Raw genomic sequence first — 18,232 nt, 5'->3', positions numbered from 1 at the left:
GAGACCCAGTTTCTCCAATCTCTCAGCATATGAAAGGTTTTCCATCCCCTTTATCAGACGCATCGCTCTCCTCTGAACCCTCTCGAGTAACGCCATGTCCTTCTTAAGGTACAGCGACCAATATTGGACGCAGTACTCCAGATGCAGATGCACCATCGCCCGATACAATGGCAGGATAACTTTTTTCGTTCTGGTTGAAATACCCTTCTTGATTATGCCTAGCATTCTGTTTGCCTTCTTAGCGGCCACTGCGCACTGTGCCGTCGGCTTCATTGTCATATCCACCATTACCGCCTAGTCCTTTTCTTGGGTACTCTCATTTAATAACATCCCTCCCATCGTATAGTTGTACCTCGGGTTTCTGGTGTCCTCTCTCTCTCTCTGCCTGCTGCTGGTGTCCTCTCTCTCTCTCTCTGTCTGCTGCTGGTGTCCAATCTCTCTCTCTCTGTCTGCTGCTGGTGTCCAATCTCTCTCTACCTGCTGCTGGTGTCCTCTCTCTCTCTCTCTGCCTGCTCCTGGTGTCCTCTCTCTCTCTCTGCCTGCTGCTAGTGTCCTCTCTCTCGCTCTGCTGCTGGTGTCCTCTCTCTCTCTCTCTCTCTCTCTCTGCTGGTGTCCTCTCTCTCTCTCTCTCTCTCTCTCTGCCTGCTGCTGGTATCCTCTCTCTCTCTCTCTCTGCCTGCTGCTGCTGTCCTTTCTCTATCCCTCTCTGCCTGCTTGCTGTCCTTTCCTGGTGTCCTTGGGTGTAGTGTCTTGGCTCTTCTTGAGGCCCTTCGCAAAAGCGCTCTCGCTAAGGCAAGCATCTTTGCCACTTGCCTTCGCTGCGTGCCGAACGGCCGCGCGCCTTTGGCTTCTCCCCTTTTAAGGGGGAGCTTCGATTCTGCTTCAGGTGATGTCAAGGAGTGGGCAGAGATACCTCTCGCCTCAGCCCATCACCCTCTGCCTTCTCTCTGCTCCCTCATGCCTTCTTCGGTAGATTTTCTCCTCTCTCCCTCATCTGCCCAACTTCACCTGCCTTCCCCGAATTCAGGCAAGCTGGCAAGCTGGATCTTCAGAAGCTGTGCAGCGTTGGCTCCTCCCCTTTTAAGGGGGAGCTTCGAGTCTGCTTTGGATGATGTCAGGGAGTGGGCGGAGCTACCTCTCGCCTCAGCCTCTCACCCTCTGCCTTCTCTCTGTTCCCTCGTGCCTTCTTCTGTGGATTTTCTCCTCTCTCCCTCCTCTGCCCAACTTCACCTGCCTGCCCCAAACTCAGGCAAGCTGGCAAGCTGGATCTTTAGAAGCTGACAAGCTGGCAAGCTGGATCTTCAGAAGCTGTCCCTCCTCTTCCCCACACTTCCATTCAGTGTCTGTTTCCCTCTCTCTACCCCTTCCATCTACTGTTCACCCTCTATCTCGCCCCTTCCATTCACTGCCCTCTGTGCTCTTTCCATCCAGTGTCCACCCTCTCTTTCTCTCTTCCATATGGCGTCTTCCCTCTTTCTATGCTCCTTCCATAAGCTATCTATCCTGTGCCCCTTCTCTCCTTTATACATGATTGATTTCAACTTTGTCACCTCTCCGTTTTTCTCTCTCTGTCACCACCCCTCCCCTATGCTCTGGCATCTCTCTCTTCTCCTTTCTTTCCTTCCCACCTCACGGTCTGGCATCATCTCTTCCCTGATTCCAGGCATCTCTCTCCTTTCCTTTTCTTCCATCTCGTCCTCCCCCTCCATGCTCTGACATCTCCTCCTTCCTTTCTCCCTTCCTTTTCCCTTGGTCTGGCATACCTTCCTCCTTCCCTCAGCGTCTCTTCTTCCCTCCAAACCCTGGCATCTCCTTTCATTCCCTCCAGTTGGGTATAGCAACACTCTCCCCAATTCTCTCCCCCTCTGCTCCCTATCCTTCTTCTGTCACCCAAGGCCTAGTGTCTTGAACTTCATCGGACAGCAGCAGCATTCACAATTCACTGCTGTTGCTGGCTTCAGGCTTTCTTGTCGGGTCCTATCTTCATGAAAACAGGAAGTAGGCAGGATCCGGCAGAGAGTAAGGCCTGAAGCCGGCAACAGCAGCGAATTGTAAAAGCTGCTGCTGCCCAAAGAAGGTAATGGCGCCAGGCCTTGGAGCACCAAGGCAGACTGCTTCTCCCCCCTCCCAGCTGAACCCCCGCTGATCCCCCTATCTCTCCCCCCCAAGTGAACCCTTCCGACCCTCCCAGCGAGAGCAGCAAACCTCCCTCCAGTAGCATTGGCAACCGCAGCGCTAAACAGGCTGCTTCCCAGCTTTCTCCTGCCGGTGAAGCATCACTGATGACATCATCAGTGACGCTTCACCGGCAGAAGAAAGCCGCAAAGCAGCCCGTTGTTAGAGTGCTGCGGCTTCCGACGCTACTGGAGGGAGGTTTGCTGCTCTCGCTGGGAGGGTCGGAAGGGTTCACTCGCTGGTCACCTTAAGTAAGGAGGGAGGGAGCGCGATAGGGACCGGGCCGGCTGTGTACCCCCTAAGGCTGCACCCGGGGCGGACCTACCCCTCCCCCCGCCCTCCCCTTGGTACGCCATTGGAGTCGTCCCTTGTCTCCTACTCCTTGCAACTCCCAAAATCTAACAGTTGAGTTGTTTCTTTTAAACCTCCCTCTTACATCACAATTATTAATTAGCAACAAAGCAAATCACATATTCTTATCAAAACCTATTTTGCTGACAGTCACATACATTTGCAGTACTTCCTCTTTTCATTACAGGCATGTAGCTCTGGTTTGAAACAGTTGTACAGACTTTAAAACATTACTCTAAATCAACTCTAAGTGTTACTAGCGAGCTTTTCAAATTATTTTTCATACTATTTGTCCTTCTGACCTATATATGGTAATCTGCCATCCATCAAGGATTTTCAAGTCAGAAATTATCTCACTAAATCCCCTTATAAAAAATGAAAAAGCTAAATATATACTTTAAAAGTTAACAGTTGTATAATGTTAATTATTGCAGAATGTAATAATACATAGATACAGTAGGGGAATATTGGTACTAATAACTTTTTGTCAAGGTGTGCAAAAGACAGTAAGGGAGGGGGGGATGAGACATTCCTGAGAACACAATGCCTCCAGTAACTGTAGAACATGATGTCTCAGCAGTATAACATAAGGGCTTTGCTGATTTAACAAGTCAAAAGACACAGCACATAGCATGAAGAATGAGCATGTGATGGGAGGATCGGGTAACCATATACTGTAACTTCCTGCATTTCTTTGAGGGAATAAACAGGCAGATAGACAAGGGCGACCCAGTTGACATTGTATATCTGGATTTTCAGAAGGCATTTGACAAGGTTCCACATGAACGACTACTTCAGAAAATTGCAAGCCATGAAATCGAGGGTGAAATAATCACGTGGATTAAAAACTGGCTGGAGCATAGGAAACAGAGAGTGGGGGTAAATGGACAATACTCGGACTGGAAGAGCGTCACCAGTGGGGTACCGCAGGACTCGGTGCTTGGACCTGTGCTCTTCAACATCTTTATAAATGATCTGGACATTGGTACGACGAGTGAGGTGATTAAATTTGCGGATGATATGAAGTTATTCAGAGTAGTAAAGACACATGGGGATTGCGAAGATCTGCAACGTGACATAATCAAGCTCGAGAAATGGGCATCGACATGGCAAATGAGGTTCAAAGTGGATAAGTGTAAAGTGATTCATGTCGGTAACAAAAATCACATGCACGAATACAGGATGTCAAGGGCAGAACTTGGAGAGATCTCCCAGGAAAGAGACTTTGGAGTTCTGATTAACAAGTCGATGAAGCCATCCGCACAATGCACAGTGGCGGTGAAAAGGGCGAACAGAATGCTAGGAATGATAAAGAAGGGGATCATGAACAAATCAGAGCAGGTTATCATGCCGCTATATCATGCCATGGTGCACCCTCACCTGGAGTACTGCGTCCAGTACTGGTCGCCGTACATGAAGAAGGACAAAGACCTACTCGAAAGGGTCCAGAGAAGAGCGACTAAAATGGTTAAAGGGCTGGAGGAACTGCCGTACAGTGAGAGATTAGAGAAACTGGGCCTCTTTTCCCTTAAAAAGAGGAGACTGAGAAGGGACATGATCGAAACATTCAAGATACTGAAGGGAATAGACTTAGTAGATAAAGACAGATTGTTCACCCTCTCCAAGGTAGGGAGAACAAGAGGATACTCCCTAAAGCTAAAAGGGGATAAATTCCATACAAACATAAGGAACTTCTTCTTCACCCAGAGAGTGGTAGACAACTGGAAAGCTCTTCCAGAATCTGTTATAGGGGAAAACACCCTCCAGGAATTCAAGACAAAGTTGGACAAATTCCTGCTAAACTGGAACGTATGCAGGTGAGGCTGGACTCATTTAGAGCACTGATCTTTGATCTAAGGGCCACTGCATGAGTGGACTGTTGGGCAAGATGGACCACTGGTCTGACCCAGCAGCGGCAATTCTTTAGTATAGGAAATAGAAAATAGGGTTGGTGGTCCCAGGAATAAGGGTAACGGGAGAAGTAAACAGGGGCATGGAAAACGGAAGTATAGGGATTCCGGAACTTGGAAACATAGGAAATGGCTGTGTAGCTGTTGAGTTCTCTTCCCTTGGGCACCCTTTTGTTGGTTTTCAGCTTTATAAATCTTCTCCTTAGCAGCAGGAAAAACTGGAACTGTTTAACTAATGGCTTCTAGTACACAAACTAAGCCTGAAACAACATCAAAATTAGGAGGGAAGGCAAAGAGACTGAAAGAGGATCCACCCACTCCTAGCAAGACATCCCTGCCTTTGGACACTCTGGATATGACTGAACTTCTAGAGAAACTGAGAAATATTAGGTCAACACTGAAGGATGTCTCAGAGCAGATGGTGGAGGTAAAGGAAGAAATGGTAGCAGTGAAGGAGGAAGTGGCAAGTCTGGGTCATAAAATGGAAATGGTCTGTACAAGAATGAATCAGATGGAGACCAGAGTGGAGAAAGTGGAACAGGAGCAACATACGGTACAGAATGAATATTATTTTTTCCCATTTGTTCATACATGTCCAGCGTGGGGAGGGGGTGGGAATACTGTATGATTTCTAATGCTTAATAACAATTGTTGGGTATAAGGGAGGGGGATATTTGATGTGAGTTAGAACTGATGGTATATTAAGTGATGTTAAAGTATAAAATGATTGTATCTTATGTTACACTTATTGGAAGTTTTAAAAATGAATAAAGATTTAAAAAAAGAAAAAAAAAAGAAAACGGAAGTATAGAGGGAAACATTTTGTGAATTGCTCTAATCAATGAGCAAGCAGGCAGGAGGGACTAAAAAATTTGTAAACTAACTATAAAATGGATGATTACACTGAGCTCTGTGTGCCTACTCTGCTGGTGTGGGTGGACACCCTCTTGCAAGAGTAAATAATAAAATAATTTCTCTGCTCTACCTAGTCTGTCCCGAGTTCTGGTAGTGAGCATTTCTCACACTCATGACCCAACACCTGCCAATGTTCTCCATTTTTCTGACTATTCTTTCACTACAGGTTCTGCAAAAACTGTTTACAACAAAATTTACTAAGTCATGGGACATACCATGTGGATTCTCAAAGTCTAAGGCTATTTCTTATAATACAGTTTTTAACTCAATATCCCACAGCATAAGTCCAGATGTGATAAAAGCAAGGAAAATCTGTTCCTTCTCCCTGATACCCCCATAATCTCATACAAACCTTTATTTTCTATCTTATGTTTGTCATTTACACTATTAGGCAGCCTCAGATTACCATTTGTAGCTGTTTACTTAGCCACATCTTCATTTTCATCAAATGAAACTAAAACTGTCATGAAAAGTGTGGAATAACTAAGTTTCATGGCTCTACATCATTCTCTTGGTTGGGCTGAGAACTTTTCAGCATCCCTTTGTATTTTAAACAGAATAAATACAGAACCCATCATCACTATTCTGCAAGAGTTGTACATGTATATCCTCTGAATTAATGTCTTGTCTTATCTCTATAGCAGATCCTGATGCCCTCATAGCTGACCACCAAACAGTTACTATTTTCCAGACTGACCAAGGCAAAAAGACAGTGGATGTTTACTGGCTCTTTGACGATGGAGGTATTAAAGGAATTTTGCTGGTGACAATATATATAGAAATGAATCTTCAGCTGGTCTGAATTCTCGGTCCTCCAAGGTCATTTTAAATGAATCTAGCAACTTGTAGTCTGAAAAGGTTTTCAAAGTGTGGGTTAAGGTTATGGAAAATACCTTGAACAAGAAAGTAAATTATTTTAAGGACAAATACAATATAGCTAATGCTGAAGTAATTTTCCTTACTTTTATTCAAAAGTTTCTTGACTAGAACTTTTTGGGTCAACATTCAAAGCCAGGGTGATCACATTTTTTTGTAAAAGCTAGCAATGGCATTTAAAATGTGAATTATCAGCACAAACATGCAGATAAAAAGTGAGGCTGAATATACAGTGTGTTCTTGCTATTCGCTGGGGTTAGATTCTTAGAAAACCTCATGAATACTGAAAAAGCAAATACAGAACCATTGATCCTATGAGAAAAAAGGAGTTAGGTTCCTGGGTGACCCTATTCACTGTACATGTTTGCAACCTAATACCATAAACTCATCATTATGTTACGTCCCTTCCGGATTCCATACGCTAGGTGCCTTATTCTTTATAGGATGCCCCGTCTCATCAAAAGCCTAAGTGGCTTTTGAGAATTGGACAGACGCCTAACCATCCTGATTCTCTAACCGGCATTCATGTCACATGATTGGCTCAGATGTCTAAAGTCCCTCCCAGGATGCACTAGGAAGGAGGCCTGACTCTGGTTGGCTCATGTGCCAATCAAGACCTTAGGCCCCTCCCCAAATGCATCCCAGATTGCACCAGGAAGTGGAAGGACCATCATTTTGCAGTGGCAGGCCTGCCGGCAGGATGGTATAAGCATCCCTCATGCTAGCCATCAGATAAAGGTACAGGGGCGTTCAAGGGATGGCAGGGGGATCTTGGGGGTGTCGGTGGGCATTCAGGGAGTGTTAGAGGGATCTTGGGATGTCAGGGAATGGCAGGGATGGAGTTGAGGAGTGTGGGGTGGAGCTGGAGAGTGTTTGGGGGGCCTCAGATGATGATGGGGGCCAGTGGCAGGAGGCATGAAAACCAAGGAACCTGCTTTTATCCATAAATACCTGATTCCACATGATCTTCTGAGAACCTTAAGATCTTCATCACAGCATCTTCTTCATGTCCCATCCCTAAAAATCATTAGTACCCATAGGGCTTCTTCTTTCGCAACAACTGCTCCAACAATATAGAATTCGTTACCATTATATTTAAGATCCAAACAGAATTTAGATAAATTCAAGGGTGGCCTTAAAGGCTTCTTATTTAAAGATGCATTTGACTGTTAATAAGGGACTTTCTAAGCTTATTTTCTAAAATTGATTTCTCCCTTTCCCTTTGTTATTGTCCGTAATTGTTCTTTCTTACTTTCAAATTGTATTTCTCCCCACTAACCTATTGTTTCATGTAAGTACAGTTATGTTATTAATAGTTTAACTGAACCCCTTTTTAAATCTTTACTGTAAAACGCTTAGAAATTTTGATTAGCATTTCATCAAATTTGTAATAATAAACTTGAATAAAACTTAAAATGATACTTTACAAACAAGAGTTGACTTGTTCCAGTTCAACAGGAAACTACAAATAAAACAATTCTAGAACAGTAGTGGCAGCACTGATATATCTGTCATGAAGTGTAAATCAAAGTGGATTCCACCCACACCTAATGATCCAGCTATTGAGATGTTTCAACAGTGTGTCATAGGAAATATCAAACGACTAGAGGAAAATCATAAGAAGAATGCATTCTATAATCTAACAAAGGAAGAACATAAGGCTGTCCTCAATCTCTCAAACAACACTGGCATCATCATAAAACCTGCTGAAAGGGTGGAGGAATTGCCATTTAGGACAGAGATAAATATATCCATGAGGTCGAAAGACAGATATATGATGCCACGTATTATTACATCTTGAGTAAAGATCCAACTGAAGCCCTCAAAAATGAAATAGATGGACTCACCAAAATAATAATAATAATAACAGTTTATATACCTCAATACCGTTAAGTTCTATGCGGTTTACAAAAGATTAGTGGAGTACAAGTTGAGTTGACGTACTAGTTGAGTTAACTTAAGGGATGTGGGAACAATGGGGAGAAAGGGCAAGAGAGGGGAAAGAGGGAAGTGGGTCAGCTGTCTAGGTATTTCAGGAATAGGTGAGTTTTGAGGTGTTTCCTGAATACCTCATAAGTGGTGGGCAATAGGAGTTGTTCTAGGTCTTTACCCCATAGAGCAGCCTGATGTGAGAGAAGATGCTCATGGTGTTTTTTTAGTTTGCATCCTCTAACCGGGGGAGAAACGAAGTGCAAGTGGGAGCTTCTCTTGTGTTTGTTGGCTGAGAAGGAGAATAGGTCAGTGATGTATTTAGGGGTTAGACCGTAGAAAACTTTAAAACAGAGGCAGGCGAACTTAAACTTTACACGAGCTTCCATCGGCAGCCAGTATAGCTGTTTGAAGTATGGCGTCACGTGATCGAACTTCTTTAGACCGAAGATTAGTCTGACCGCAGTGTTTTGCATTAGTTGTAATTGTCGCATATTTTGGGGGGGGGATTGCTAAGTAGGCGATGTTACAGTAGTCGAGTTGACTTAATACGAGGGATTGTACCAAGATTCTGAAGGTAGAGTTATCAAAGTATGCTTTAATGGATTTAAGTTTCCAGAGGGTGAAAAAACTTTTTGATTAGGGAGTCCACCTGATCTTTCATGGTGAGGCATTGGTCCAGAGTTACACCCAGTATTTTAATGGTGGGCTGTATGGGGTAGTTATGTTTGTTGATGTCTAGTGGGGTTTTGGTGTCAAGAGGGCGCGGTGAAGCGACAAAGAATTTTGTCTTCTCAGTATTGAGCTTGAGTTTGAAGTCTGTCATCCAATGTTCCATCAAGTTTATGGCTACTGATGCTTTTGGAATTGTTTCTGAGATGGAGTTGGCAAATGGGATAATAATTGTGAAGTCATCAGCGTAACTGAATAATTTTATCCCCAGCTGGGTTAATTAAACGCTCAGTGAGGTCATGTAGATATTGAAAAGCAGAGGGGATAGTGGGGACCCTTGCGGAACGCCGGATGGGTTGCTCCAGGTGTTGGAGAGATCATTCTTGAAGCGAACCTGATAGGTTCGGGACGAAAGGAAACCATGAAACCAGTTTAGCACTTCGCCTCTGATGCCAATAGCGTCTAGACACTGTAGCAAATTCTCATGGTCTACAAGGTCAAAGGCAGAGCTCATGTCGATTTGCATGATCAGGGCACTGAGGCCTTTGCTTAAAAGTAGGTGCAAGTGGGGTTTTGGTGTCAAGAGGGCGCGGTGAAGCGACAAAGAATTTTGTCTTCTCAGTATTGAGCTTGAGTTTGAAGTCTGTCATCCAATGTTCCATCAAATTTATGGCTTCTGATGCTTTTGGAATTGTTTCCGAGATGGAGTTGGCAAATGGGATAATAATTGTGAAGTCATCACCGTAACTGAATAATTTTATCCCCAGCTGGGTTAATTGAACACTCAGTGATGTCATGTAGATATTGAAAAGCAGAGGGGATATTAGGGACCCTTGCAGAACGCCGGATGGGTTGCTCCAGGTGTTGGAGAGATCATTGTTGAAGCGAACCTGATAGGTTCGGGACGAAAGGAAACCATGGAACCAGTTTAGCACTTCGCCTCTGATGCCAATAGCATCTAGACACTGTAGCAAATTCGCATGGTCTACAAGGTCAAAGGCAGAGCTCATGTCGAATTGCATGATCAGGGCACTGAGGCCTTTGCTTAAAAGTAGGTGCAAGTAATCTAAGATGGCCGCAATTACCGTTTCTGTGCTGAAAAGCGGTCTAAAGCCGGATTGAGTCTCATGAAGGAGTGAGAACTTGTCTAGATATTCCATTAATTGGGAGTGTACCAGCCCCTCCATGATCTTTACAAAGAGTGGTATGGAAGCAATTGGTCTGTAGTTGGAAACTAGGGCTGACGATTCTTTGCTATTTTTTAGGATAGGGGTTATTATTATGTGGCCTTTGTTGGTGAGGAATTTTCCATTTTTCAGGTTATGGGCTAAGTAGTGCAGTAGAGATAGTTTAAATTCAAGTGGTGCCGCTTTCATGATTTCCGGGGGACATGAGTCCAGGAAGCAGTATGATTTGGAGTATTTGTTGTATAATTTGGTATAGTTATTCCAATCTATGTCTTGAAATGAATCCCAGAACATGTCTGCAGGGGTTTCATTTCCTTGTGTGTTAGCTATATGGTGTTCATTAGGTTCTTCTGTTGGGCAATTGTTTCTTAGTTTTTTAATTTTTGAGTCAAAGTGCAGGGCTAGGTCGTTCGCCGAGGGTAATTTAAAGTTGTGTGTGGGTAGAGTGTAGCGGGTGGTGTCAAATAGGTTAGTAACCAGATTGAACAGCTCTTTTGTATTAACTCCTCGTGAGCTGTTGCAGGATGAATTGATTTTGTTTGAGTAAAATGCTTTGCGTTTATCTTTTATTAGTTGTTTGTAGGTTTTTATATTGGCTCTCCAATTGTTACGGTCTGATAATTCTCCTGTTTTTTTCCATTTTCTTTCTAGAAGTCTGGCTAACTGTTTCATTTTTAGGAGATCGATGTCGAACCATTTGTTATATTTATTTGCATTACTTTTACTGGTATGTTTAGGTGCAATGTTGTCTAAAATGCAGGTGCTGGTAGTGGTCCAGTGATCCCAAAAATCAGCTACTTCCTTTACCTCTGCTTGTAGTTTATATTGCGCCCAGTAGTTATCTGGGTTGATGTGGCCTCTCGTGAGATGTTCTTTTTTTATTTTTGGTTGGGTAATTTGTTTTCGTTGGAACCAGATTAGCTTGAAGTAGAAAGTGAAGTGATCGGACCAGATGTCGTGGCACCAGGTGCCTCCTGGTAATGAGATAGTGGGGTCTGGGAGTTCCTTTGTGGACATGGCTACTACGTCTAGATGGTGGCCTTTTTCGTGAGTTTGTGCGGAGGGAGGGAGATTGTAGTTAAGTAGGGATAGGAAGTTTTTGAATTCTTTTGTGTCTGTGTTGTCCTCTTCATCAAGATGTATGTTTATGTCTCCTGCGATAATATTGTAGGAGGAACTAAGAGAGTTGTGTAGGACGAATTCGCAAAAGTCCTCTTTGGCTTTTGACCAACTTTTCGGTGGGACGTAGAATAGTATGCATGAGAGGGAATCTTCTAAGTGGATGTTACTGATTTTACAGGCTAGGATTTCTAGTTGGTTGGATGTTTTGGAGTCCATAAGTTCGAACTCGAATCCTTCTTTGAGAAGAATTGCTAATCCTCCTCCTTTTTTTCCCTCGCGGTTTAGTGTAAGGATTTTGAAATTGTTAGGAAGGAGATCGGTAATTATTGGGTCATCTTCAGACAGTAGCCAAGTTTCAGTTAGAAAGAGGCAGGCTATTTGCTTGCTGATGATCCAATCTTTGATTAGAAAGGCCTTGTTCCTGACTGATCTAGTGTTAAGATAAGCACAGGGGATAGTAGCGGATGTGATGGGATTGGTATGGGTAATGGTTCTTATGGGTTTTACTACCCTTGTTCTTTTTTTGCGGGTGCGTTGATGTGTTCTTGTGTTTGAGATAATGCTAATGTTATATGTATTGTCTTCTTGTGGAATGGAGATGTGCGTGGTCGATAAAGCGGGGAAATGGGTAAATTGTAGTTGAGGGTAGAGAGTGTGAATCTCTTTGATGCTAATACTTAGCATGTAGAGTAGTAATATTAGTAAGAGGTTCATGGTTGGATTGTAGATGGGTTGGGGTGGAAAAGAAGATAAGTTAAGTGGAGGTTGGTTTTGAGACGTCTCTGACCGTATAGCGTCTAACAGTGCATGCGTCTAACAGTGCATTCGTCTAACAGTACATGCGTCTAACAGTACATACCATTAAGTTCTTCATGCATCTAACAGTGCATGCCATTAACATTAACAGTACTTGTCATTAACAGTTTTCATGCGACTATCAGTACCTGTTCCTAGCGACACATGCGTCTAACAGTACATGTCGTTAATATTAACTGTGCATGAGCCTAACGGTTTTTCATGCGACTATCAATACCTGCTCCCAACAATACATGCGTCTAACAGTACATGCTACTAAGTTCTTCATGCGTCTAGCAGTGCATGCCATTAACATTAACAGTACATGCCACTAACAGATTAGCATGCAGTTTAACATGCCACTAGCAGTTTAACATGCGACTTTCAGTATAAATTTTTTATTTATACTCGCACGCCCCGGTGGAGCAGGCTCCCGACGCTGCACCAACTAAAGAAGAAGCCCGCTGGCTTGGGGGGGGTGGGGGGGGGAGTGGAGCGGTGCTCACACGCCTCGGCAGAGCAGGCTCCCGATGTGCTTCCTGGGCCCGCTGCTGCACTGACTGAAGAAGAACCCCGCTGGCTCGGGGGGGGGGGTGGTGGAGCAGCGCTCGCACGCCTCGGTGGAGTAGGCTCCCGATGTGCTACCTGGGCCCGCTGTTGCACTAACTGAAAAAGAACCCCGCTGGCTCGGGGGGGGGGGGCGAGCGGTGCTCGCACGCAGGCTCCCGATGTGCTTCCTGGGCCCGCTGCTGCTCTAACTGAAAAAGAATCCCGCTGGCTCGGGGGGAGGGGGGCCGAGTGGAGCGGTGCTCACACGCCTCAGTGGAGCAGACTCCCGATGTGCTTCCTGGGCCCGCTGCTGCACTGGCTGAAGAAGAACCCCGCTGGCTCGGGGGGGGGGGGGGCAAAGCAGCACTCGCACGCCTCGGTGGAACAGGCTCCCGATGTGCTTCCTGGGCCCAAAAGAACCCCGCTGGCTCGGGGGGGGGGGGGGAGCGGAGCGGTGCTCGCACGCCTCGGTGGAGCAGGCTCCCGATGTGCTTCCTGGGCCCGCTGCTGCACTGACTGAAGAAGAACCCCGCTGGCTCGGGGGGGGCGGAGCGGTGCTCACACGCCTCGGCGGAGCAGGCTCCCGATGTGCTTCCTGGGCCCGCTGCTGCTCTAACTGAAAAAGAACCCCACTGGCTCGGGGGGGGGGGGGCGGAGCGGTGCTCGCACGCCTCGGTGGAGCAGGCTCCCGATGTGCTTCCTGAGCCCGCTGCTGCACTGACTGAAGAAGAACCCCGCTGGCTCGGGGGGGGGGCAGAGCGGTGCTCACACGCCTCGGCAGAGCAGGCTCCCGATGTGCTTCCTGGGCCCGCTGCTGCACTGACTGAAGAAGAACCCCGCTGGCTCGGGGGGGGGGGGGGTGGAGCAGCGCTCGCACGCCTCGGTGGAGCAGGCTCCCGATGTGCTACCTGGGCCCGCTGTTGCACTAACTGAAAAAGAACCCCGCTGGCTCGGGGGGGGGGGCGAGCGGTGCTCGCACGCAGGCTCCCGATGTGCTTCCTGGGCCCGCTGCTGCTCTAACTGAAAAAGAATCCCGCTGGCTCGGGGGGAGGGGGGCCGAGTGGAGCGGTGCTCACACGCCTCAGTGGAGCAGACTCCCGATGTGCTTCCTGGGCCCGCTGCTGCACTGGCTGAAGAAGAACCCCGCTGGCTCGGGGGGGGGGGCAAAGCAGCACTCGCACGCCTCGGTGGAACAGGCTCCCGATGTGCTTCCTGGGCCCAAAAGAACCCCGCTGGCTCGGGGGGGGGGGGAGCGGAGCGGTGCTCGCACGCCTCGGTGGAGCAGGCTCCCGATGTGCTTCCTGGGCCCGCTGCTGCACTGACTGAAGAAGAACCCCGCTGGCTCGGGGGGGCGGAGCGGTGCTCACACGCCTCGGCGGAGCAGGCTCCCGATGTGCTTCCTGGGCCCGCTGCTGCTCTAACTGAAAAAGAACCCCACTGGCTCGGGGGGGGCGGGGCGGAGCGGTGCTCGCACGCCTCGGTGGAGCAGGCTCCCGATGTGCTTCCTGAGCCCGCTGCTGCACTGACTGAAGAAGAACCCCGCTGGCTCGGGGGGGGGGCGGAGCGGTGCTCACACGCCTCGGCAGAGCAGGCTCCCGATGTGCTTCCTGGGCCCGCTGCTGCACTGACTGAAGAAGAACCCCGCTGGCTCGGGGGGGGCGGAGCGGCGCTCGCTCGCCTCGGTGGAGCAGGCTCCCGATGTGCTTCCTGGGCCCGCTGTTGCACTAACTAAATAGTGATGTACATGAGCTATATCGCATCTAAAGAAAGATAATTTTTAATTGAAAAGAATCCTGTGATTCCGACAATTTATATATTGCCTATGATACACAAGTCCATCACAGATCCTCCTGGTTGACCCATCATATCAGGAAATAATTTGATATTGGAGCCTTTATCTAAGTTCGTTGACTTCATCCTCAGACCATTTGTACCTCAAAGTGAGTCATATGTCCGTGATTAATCACATATGATCAACCTGTTAAAGAGCATTCAAGGAGAACTTAGTAATAAAGTTCTAGTCACTATGGATATTGATGCACTATATACTAATATTCTGCAGCTAGAATCTCTTAAAATAGTTGAAAAAACATTGAATAGAAGGATACCGAATCATTTCATTTTAACTTTAGCAACAATAGCATTAACTAATAATTACTTTTGCTTTCAAGAAGTCATTTTCCAGCAGATATTGAGGCACAGCCATGGGATCATCAGTGGCACCGGACCTTACCAATTTGTATGTTGCTGAATTTGAAGACATTCACTTAAAACGCAACCCTTTCTCAGACAACATTCTTCTATATGAGATACATAGATTATATTTTCATTTTATAGAAAGGAAATATTGACAGAATGAATATGTTCCACTCATGGATAAACACAGGTGAGCCATATCTCAAGTTCAAAATCCAATATGACCTCAATGAAATATTATATTTAAACATCAAAGTGATTAAAAAAAACAACATTGTCTCGAAATGACTAACTACAGATAAGAGATGGACAGAAATACCTACTTATACTTTACTAGTTATCACAATCATGGTTTGAAAGAAAATTTACCGTATTCCCAATTCTTGAGGAATTGGGATACACAGGATATGTTCAGATGTTCTTGAGTTTAATCAATAAGCACCAACGATGTATCAACATTTTGCACAAAGAGGTTATCGATCCGACTCTCTGAGAGAAGGTTATCAAAGGGCAAGGACACAAAATAGAGGTGCACTTCTAGAAGGGTCCAGAAAGAAACTCATGGAAACACTAATTAAAAGCAAATTGGACACGATCTTGAATGAAGGGAATCTTCGGGATCCCAGTCAGCATGGATTCACCAAGGGTAGGTCCTGCCAATCAAATCTCATTAGCTTCTTTGACTGGATAACAAGAAAGTTGGACTTGGGAGAGTCTTTGGATGTCGTGTACCTGGACTTCAGTAAAGCTTTTGACAGTGTCCCACACCGCAGGCTGCTAAGCAAGATGGAATCGATGGGGTTAGGAGAGACACTAACTGCATGGGTCAATGATTGGCTGAGTGGCAGACTTTAGAGGGTGGTGGTTAATGGTACCCTCTCTAAAACATCGGAGGTGACCAGTGGAGTGCCGCAGGGCTCGGTCCTGGGTCCACTCCTTTTCAACATATTCATAGGGGATCTGACTCAAGGGCTTCAAGGTAAAATAACACTATTCGCCAATGACGCCAAACTATGTAATATAGTAAGAATTATATGGCGCAGGACCTGCTTACATTGGAAAGTTGGTCCTCAACCTGGCAGCTAGGCTTCAATGCTAAGAAATGTAAGGTCATGCACCTCGGAAGCGGAAATCCATGCAGGACGTACTTCTTGAATGGAGAAACTTTAACTAGGACTTCAGCAGAACGAGATTTAGGAGTAATCATCAGTGCAGACATGAAAACTGCCAATCAAGTGGAGAAGGCTTCAACTAAAGCAAGGCAGATATTGGGTTGTATCAATAGAAGTTTCGTCAGCCGAAAGCCTGAAGTCATAATGCGGTTGTACAGGGCCATGGTGAGACCTCATCTGGAGTACTGTGTGCAATTCTGGAGGCCACATTACAGTAAAGATGTGCGCAGAATTGAATCGGTTCAGTGGACGGCCACCAGGATGATCTCGGGGCTCAAGGGTCTCTCGTACGAAGAGAGACTGAACAAATTGCAGCTCTACACTCTCGAGGAACGTAGGGAGAGGGGAGACATGATCGAAACATTTAAGTACCTCACGGGATGTGTCGAAGTGGAAGATGATATTTTCTTTCTCAAGGGACCCTCGGCCACAAGAGGGCACCCGCTCAAACTCAGGAGCGGAAAATTTCATGGCGACACCAGAAAGTATTTCTTCACAGAGAGAGTGGTTGATCAATGGAACAAGCTTCCAGTGCAGGTGATCGAGGCAGACAGCGTGCCAGACTTTAAGAATAAATGGGATACCCATGTGGGATCCCTACGAGGGTCAAGATAAGAAAATTGGGTCATTAGGGCATAGACAGGGGGTGGGTAAGCAGAGTGGGTGGACTTGATGGGCTGTGGCCCTTTTCTGCCGTCATCTTCTATGTTTCTATGTAAGATCCCAACATGGTGTGCACATTGCGCTTTTCTTATTTATCAATAGACATTAAAAAGATCATCAAATGTCATTGGCACATTGTTCAGACCCATCCTTGCTTTAAGGACATATCATCAACCATTGCCTATTCAAGATCCCAAAATCTCAGAGAGTATTTAGTTTCATCAACACTACCGGAAGCAAACAATAGGAGAGGATTAACTAATGATCCAAATGTCCATTCCTCTTGTGGAACTTGCACTGTTTGTAAACATTGCATCAAGGTAGAGTACACACATCCTGTTTCAAAGAAGAGAATTGTTTTGCCGCATAGATCAGATTGCAACACCTCATCTGTAATCTATTGCATTATCTGTCCTTATAAGCTGTGGTACATCGGCAAGACTAACCCCCTCTTCTATTAAACTGCGCTAGCAGTTTTTAGCACAGAGAGCCGCTGAATGGCTTGCGCTGTTCCCGACACTAATAGGAACTCAGCATGGCTCCCCGCACTAGAAACTGCTAGCGCAGTTTAATAGAAGAGGGGGTAAGAGGAAGATCAAAACTAGAATAATAGAACATAGAAGCTGCATCAGCAGACAGGTCGAATCAGCACCTTTGGTCAAACATTGACTAAAACAGAAATACACTATAACAGAACTGAGTTTTTTTGTGTAACTTTGGTATTCCACAAGGGTCCATTTTATCACCTCTATTATTTAACATCTATTTGGCACCACTCTTAACCCTTGGTCAATCAATTGGGTTTACCGCTTACGCCTACGCCGATGATCTTCAATTATTGCACCCCATCGATCCCAATAGCCAAAATGAAATTCTGTCAATTAATCAAAAATTAAATAAAGTTCATGACTGGTTGAATACTAATAAGCTTTCTTTAAATATTTCGAAAACTAATACTCTCCTCTTCCCTGGGAAAGAGGGAGCACAATTAATTTCTCCAGTCACCATTGAAAATACCCCACTTCTACCAATCACGACTACTAAAATCTTAGGTGTCCTTATAGACAATAAGTTAACATTTCGACCACAAATTAGTGCATTGGTTAAAAATTGTTTTTGTAAATTAAGGATGATTAGATCGTTGGCCCCTCTACTTGATATTACCGTATTTTCACGCATATAACGCGCGCGTTATACACGATTTTTACAAACCGTGCATAACCTTGTGCGTTATAAGCGTGAGCGCGTTTTACAATGTTTTTTTACATAGTTCCCCCCCCCCCCCCGACGTCCGATTCACCCCGCAGGACCGCTTCCTCTTCCGGCGGTCCCGGCCCTTCTGTGAGCCCTGCGTCTGCGCTGCTTCCTCTTCCGGCAGTCCCGCCCTCAGACGCAGGGCTCACAGAAGGGCCGGGACCGCCGGAAGAGGAAGCAATTCAGAGCATGGCTCACAGAAGGCCCGGGACCGCCGGCAGAGGAAGCAGCAGGAGAACGGTAGGAGCTTCTCCTTGATGGAGGGGGAGTGGGGAGGCTGTGGGGGTGCGAGCGGTCCTGCGGGGGGGGGGGGGGTGAATCGGACATCAGAGGGGTGGTGCGAGCGGTCCTGCGGGGTGAATCGGACGTTGGGGGGGGGTGCAAGCAGTCCTGCGGGGTGAATCGGACGTCGGGGGGGGGATCAGGCTTTCAGGGTGGGGACAGGACTTCAAGGGGGAGAGGAGAT

The 18,232-nt window shown here is 46.2% G+C and overlaps 1 protein-coding gene across 5 annotated transcripts in view; it reads left to right on the top strand.

The window, feature by feature from the left end:
• Positions 1-18,232, top strand: part of SLC12A3 (solute carrier family 12 member 3) — a 757,364-nt gene that overhangs the window by 636,298 nt on the left and 102,834 nt on the right. For all 5 annotated transcript variants that reach the window (XM_033941365.1, XM_033941364.1, XM_033941363.1 and 2 more), the window contains one exon: positions 5,993-6,094. In XM_033941365.1, the coding sequence (XP_033797256.1) occupies positions 5,993-6,094 (102 nt within the window). The remainder of the gene's footprint in view (positions 1-5,992; positions 6,095-18,232) is intronic.

This window comes from Geotrypetes seraphini, chromosome 4, assembly GCF_902459505.1.
Source record: "Geotrypetes seraphini chromosome 4, aGeoSer1.1, whole genome shotgun sequence".
In the NCBI taxonomy this organism is placed as follows: Eukaryota; Metazoa; Chordata; class Amphibia; order Gymnophiona; family Dermophiidae; genus Geotrypetes; species Geotrypetes seraphini.
Note: the sequence above shows the minus strand (reverse complement) of the source record. Positions and strands in the feature narration are given on the sequence as shown.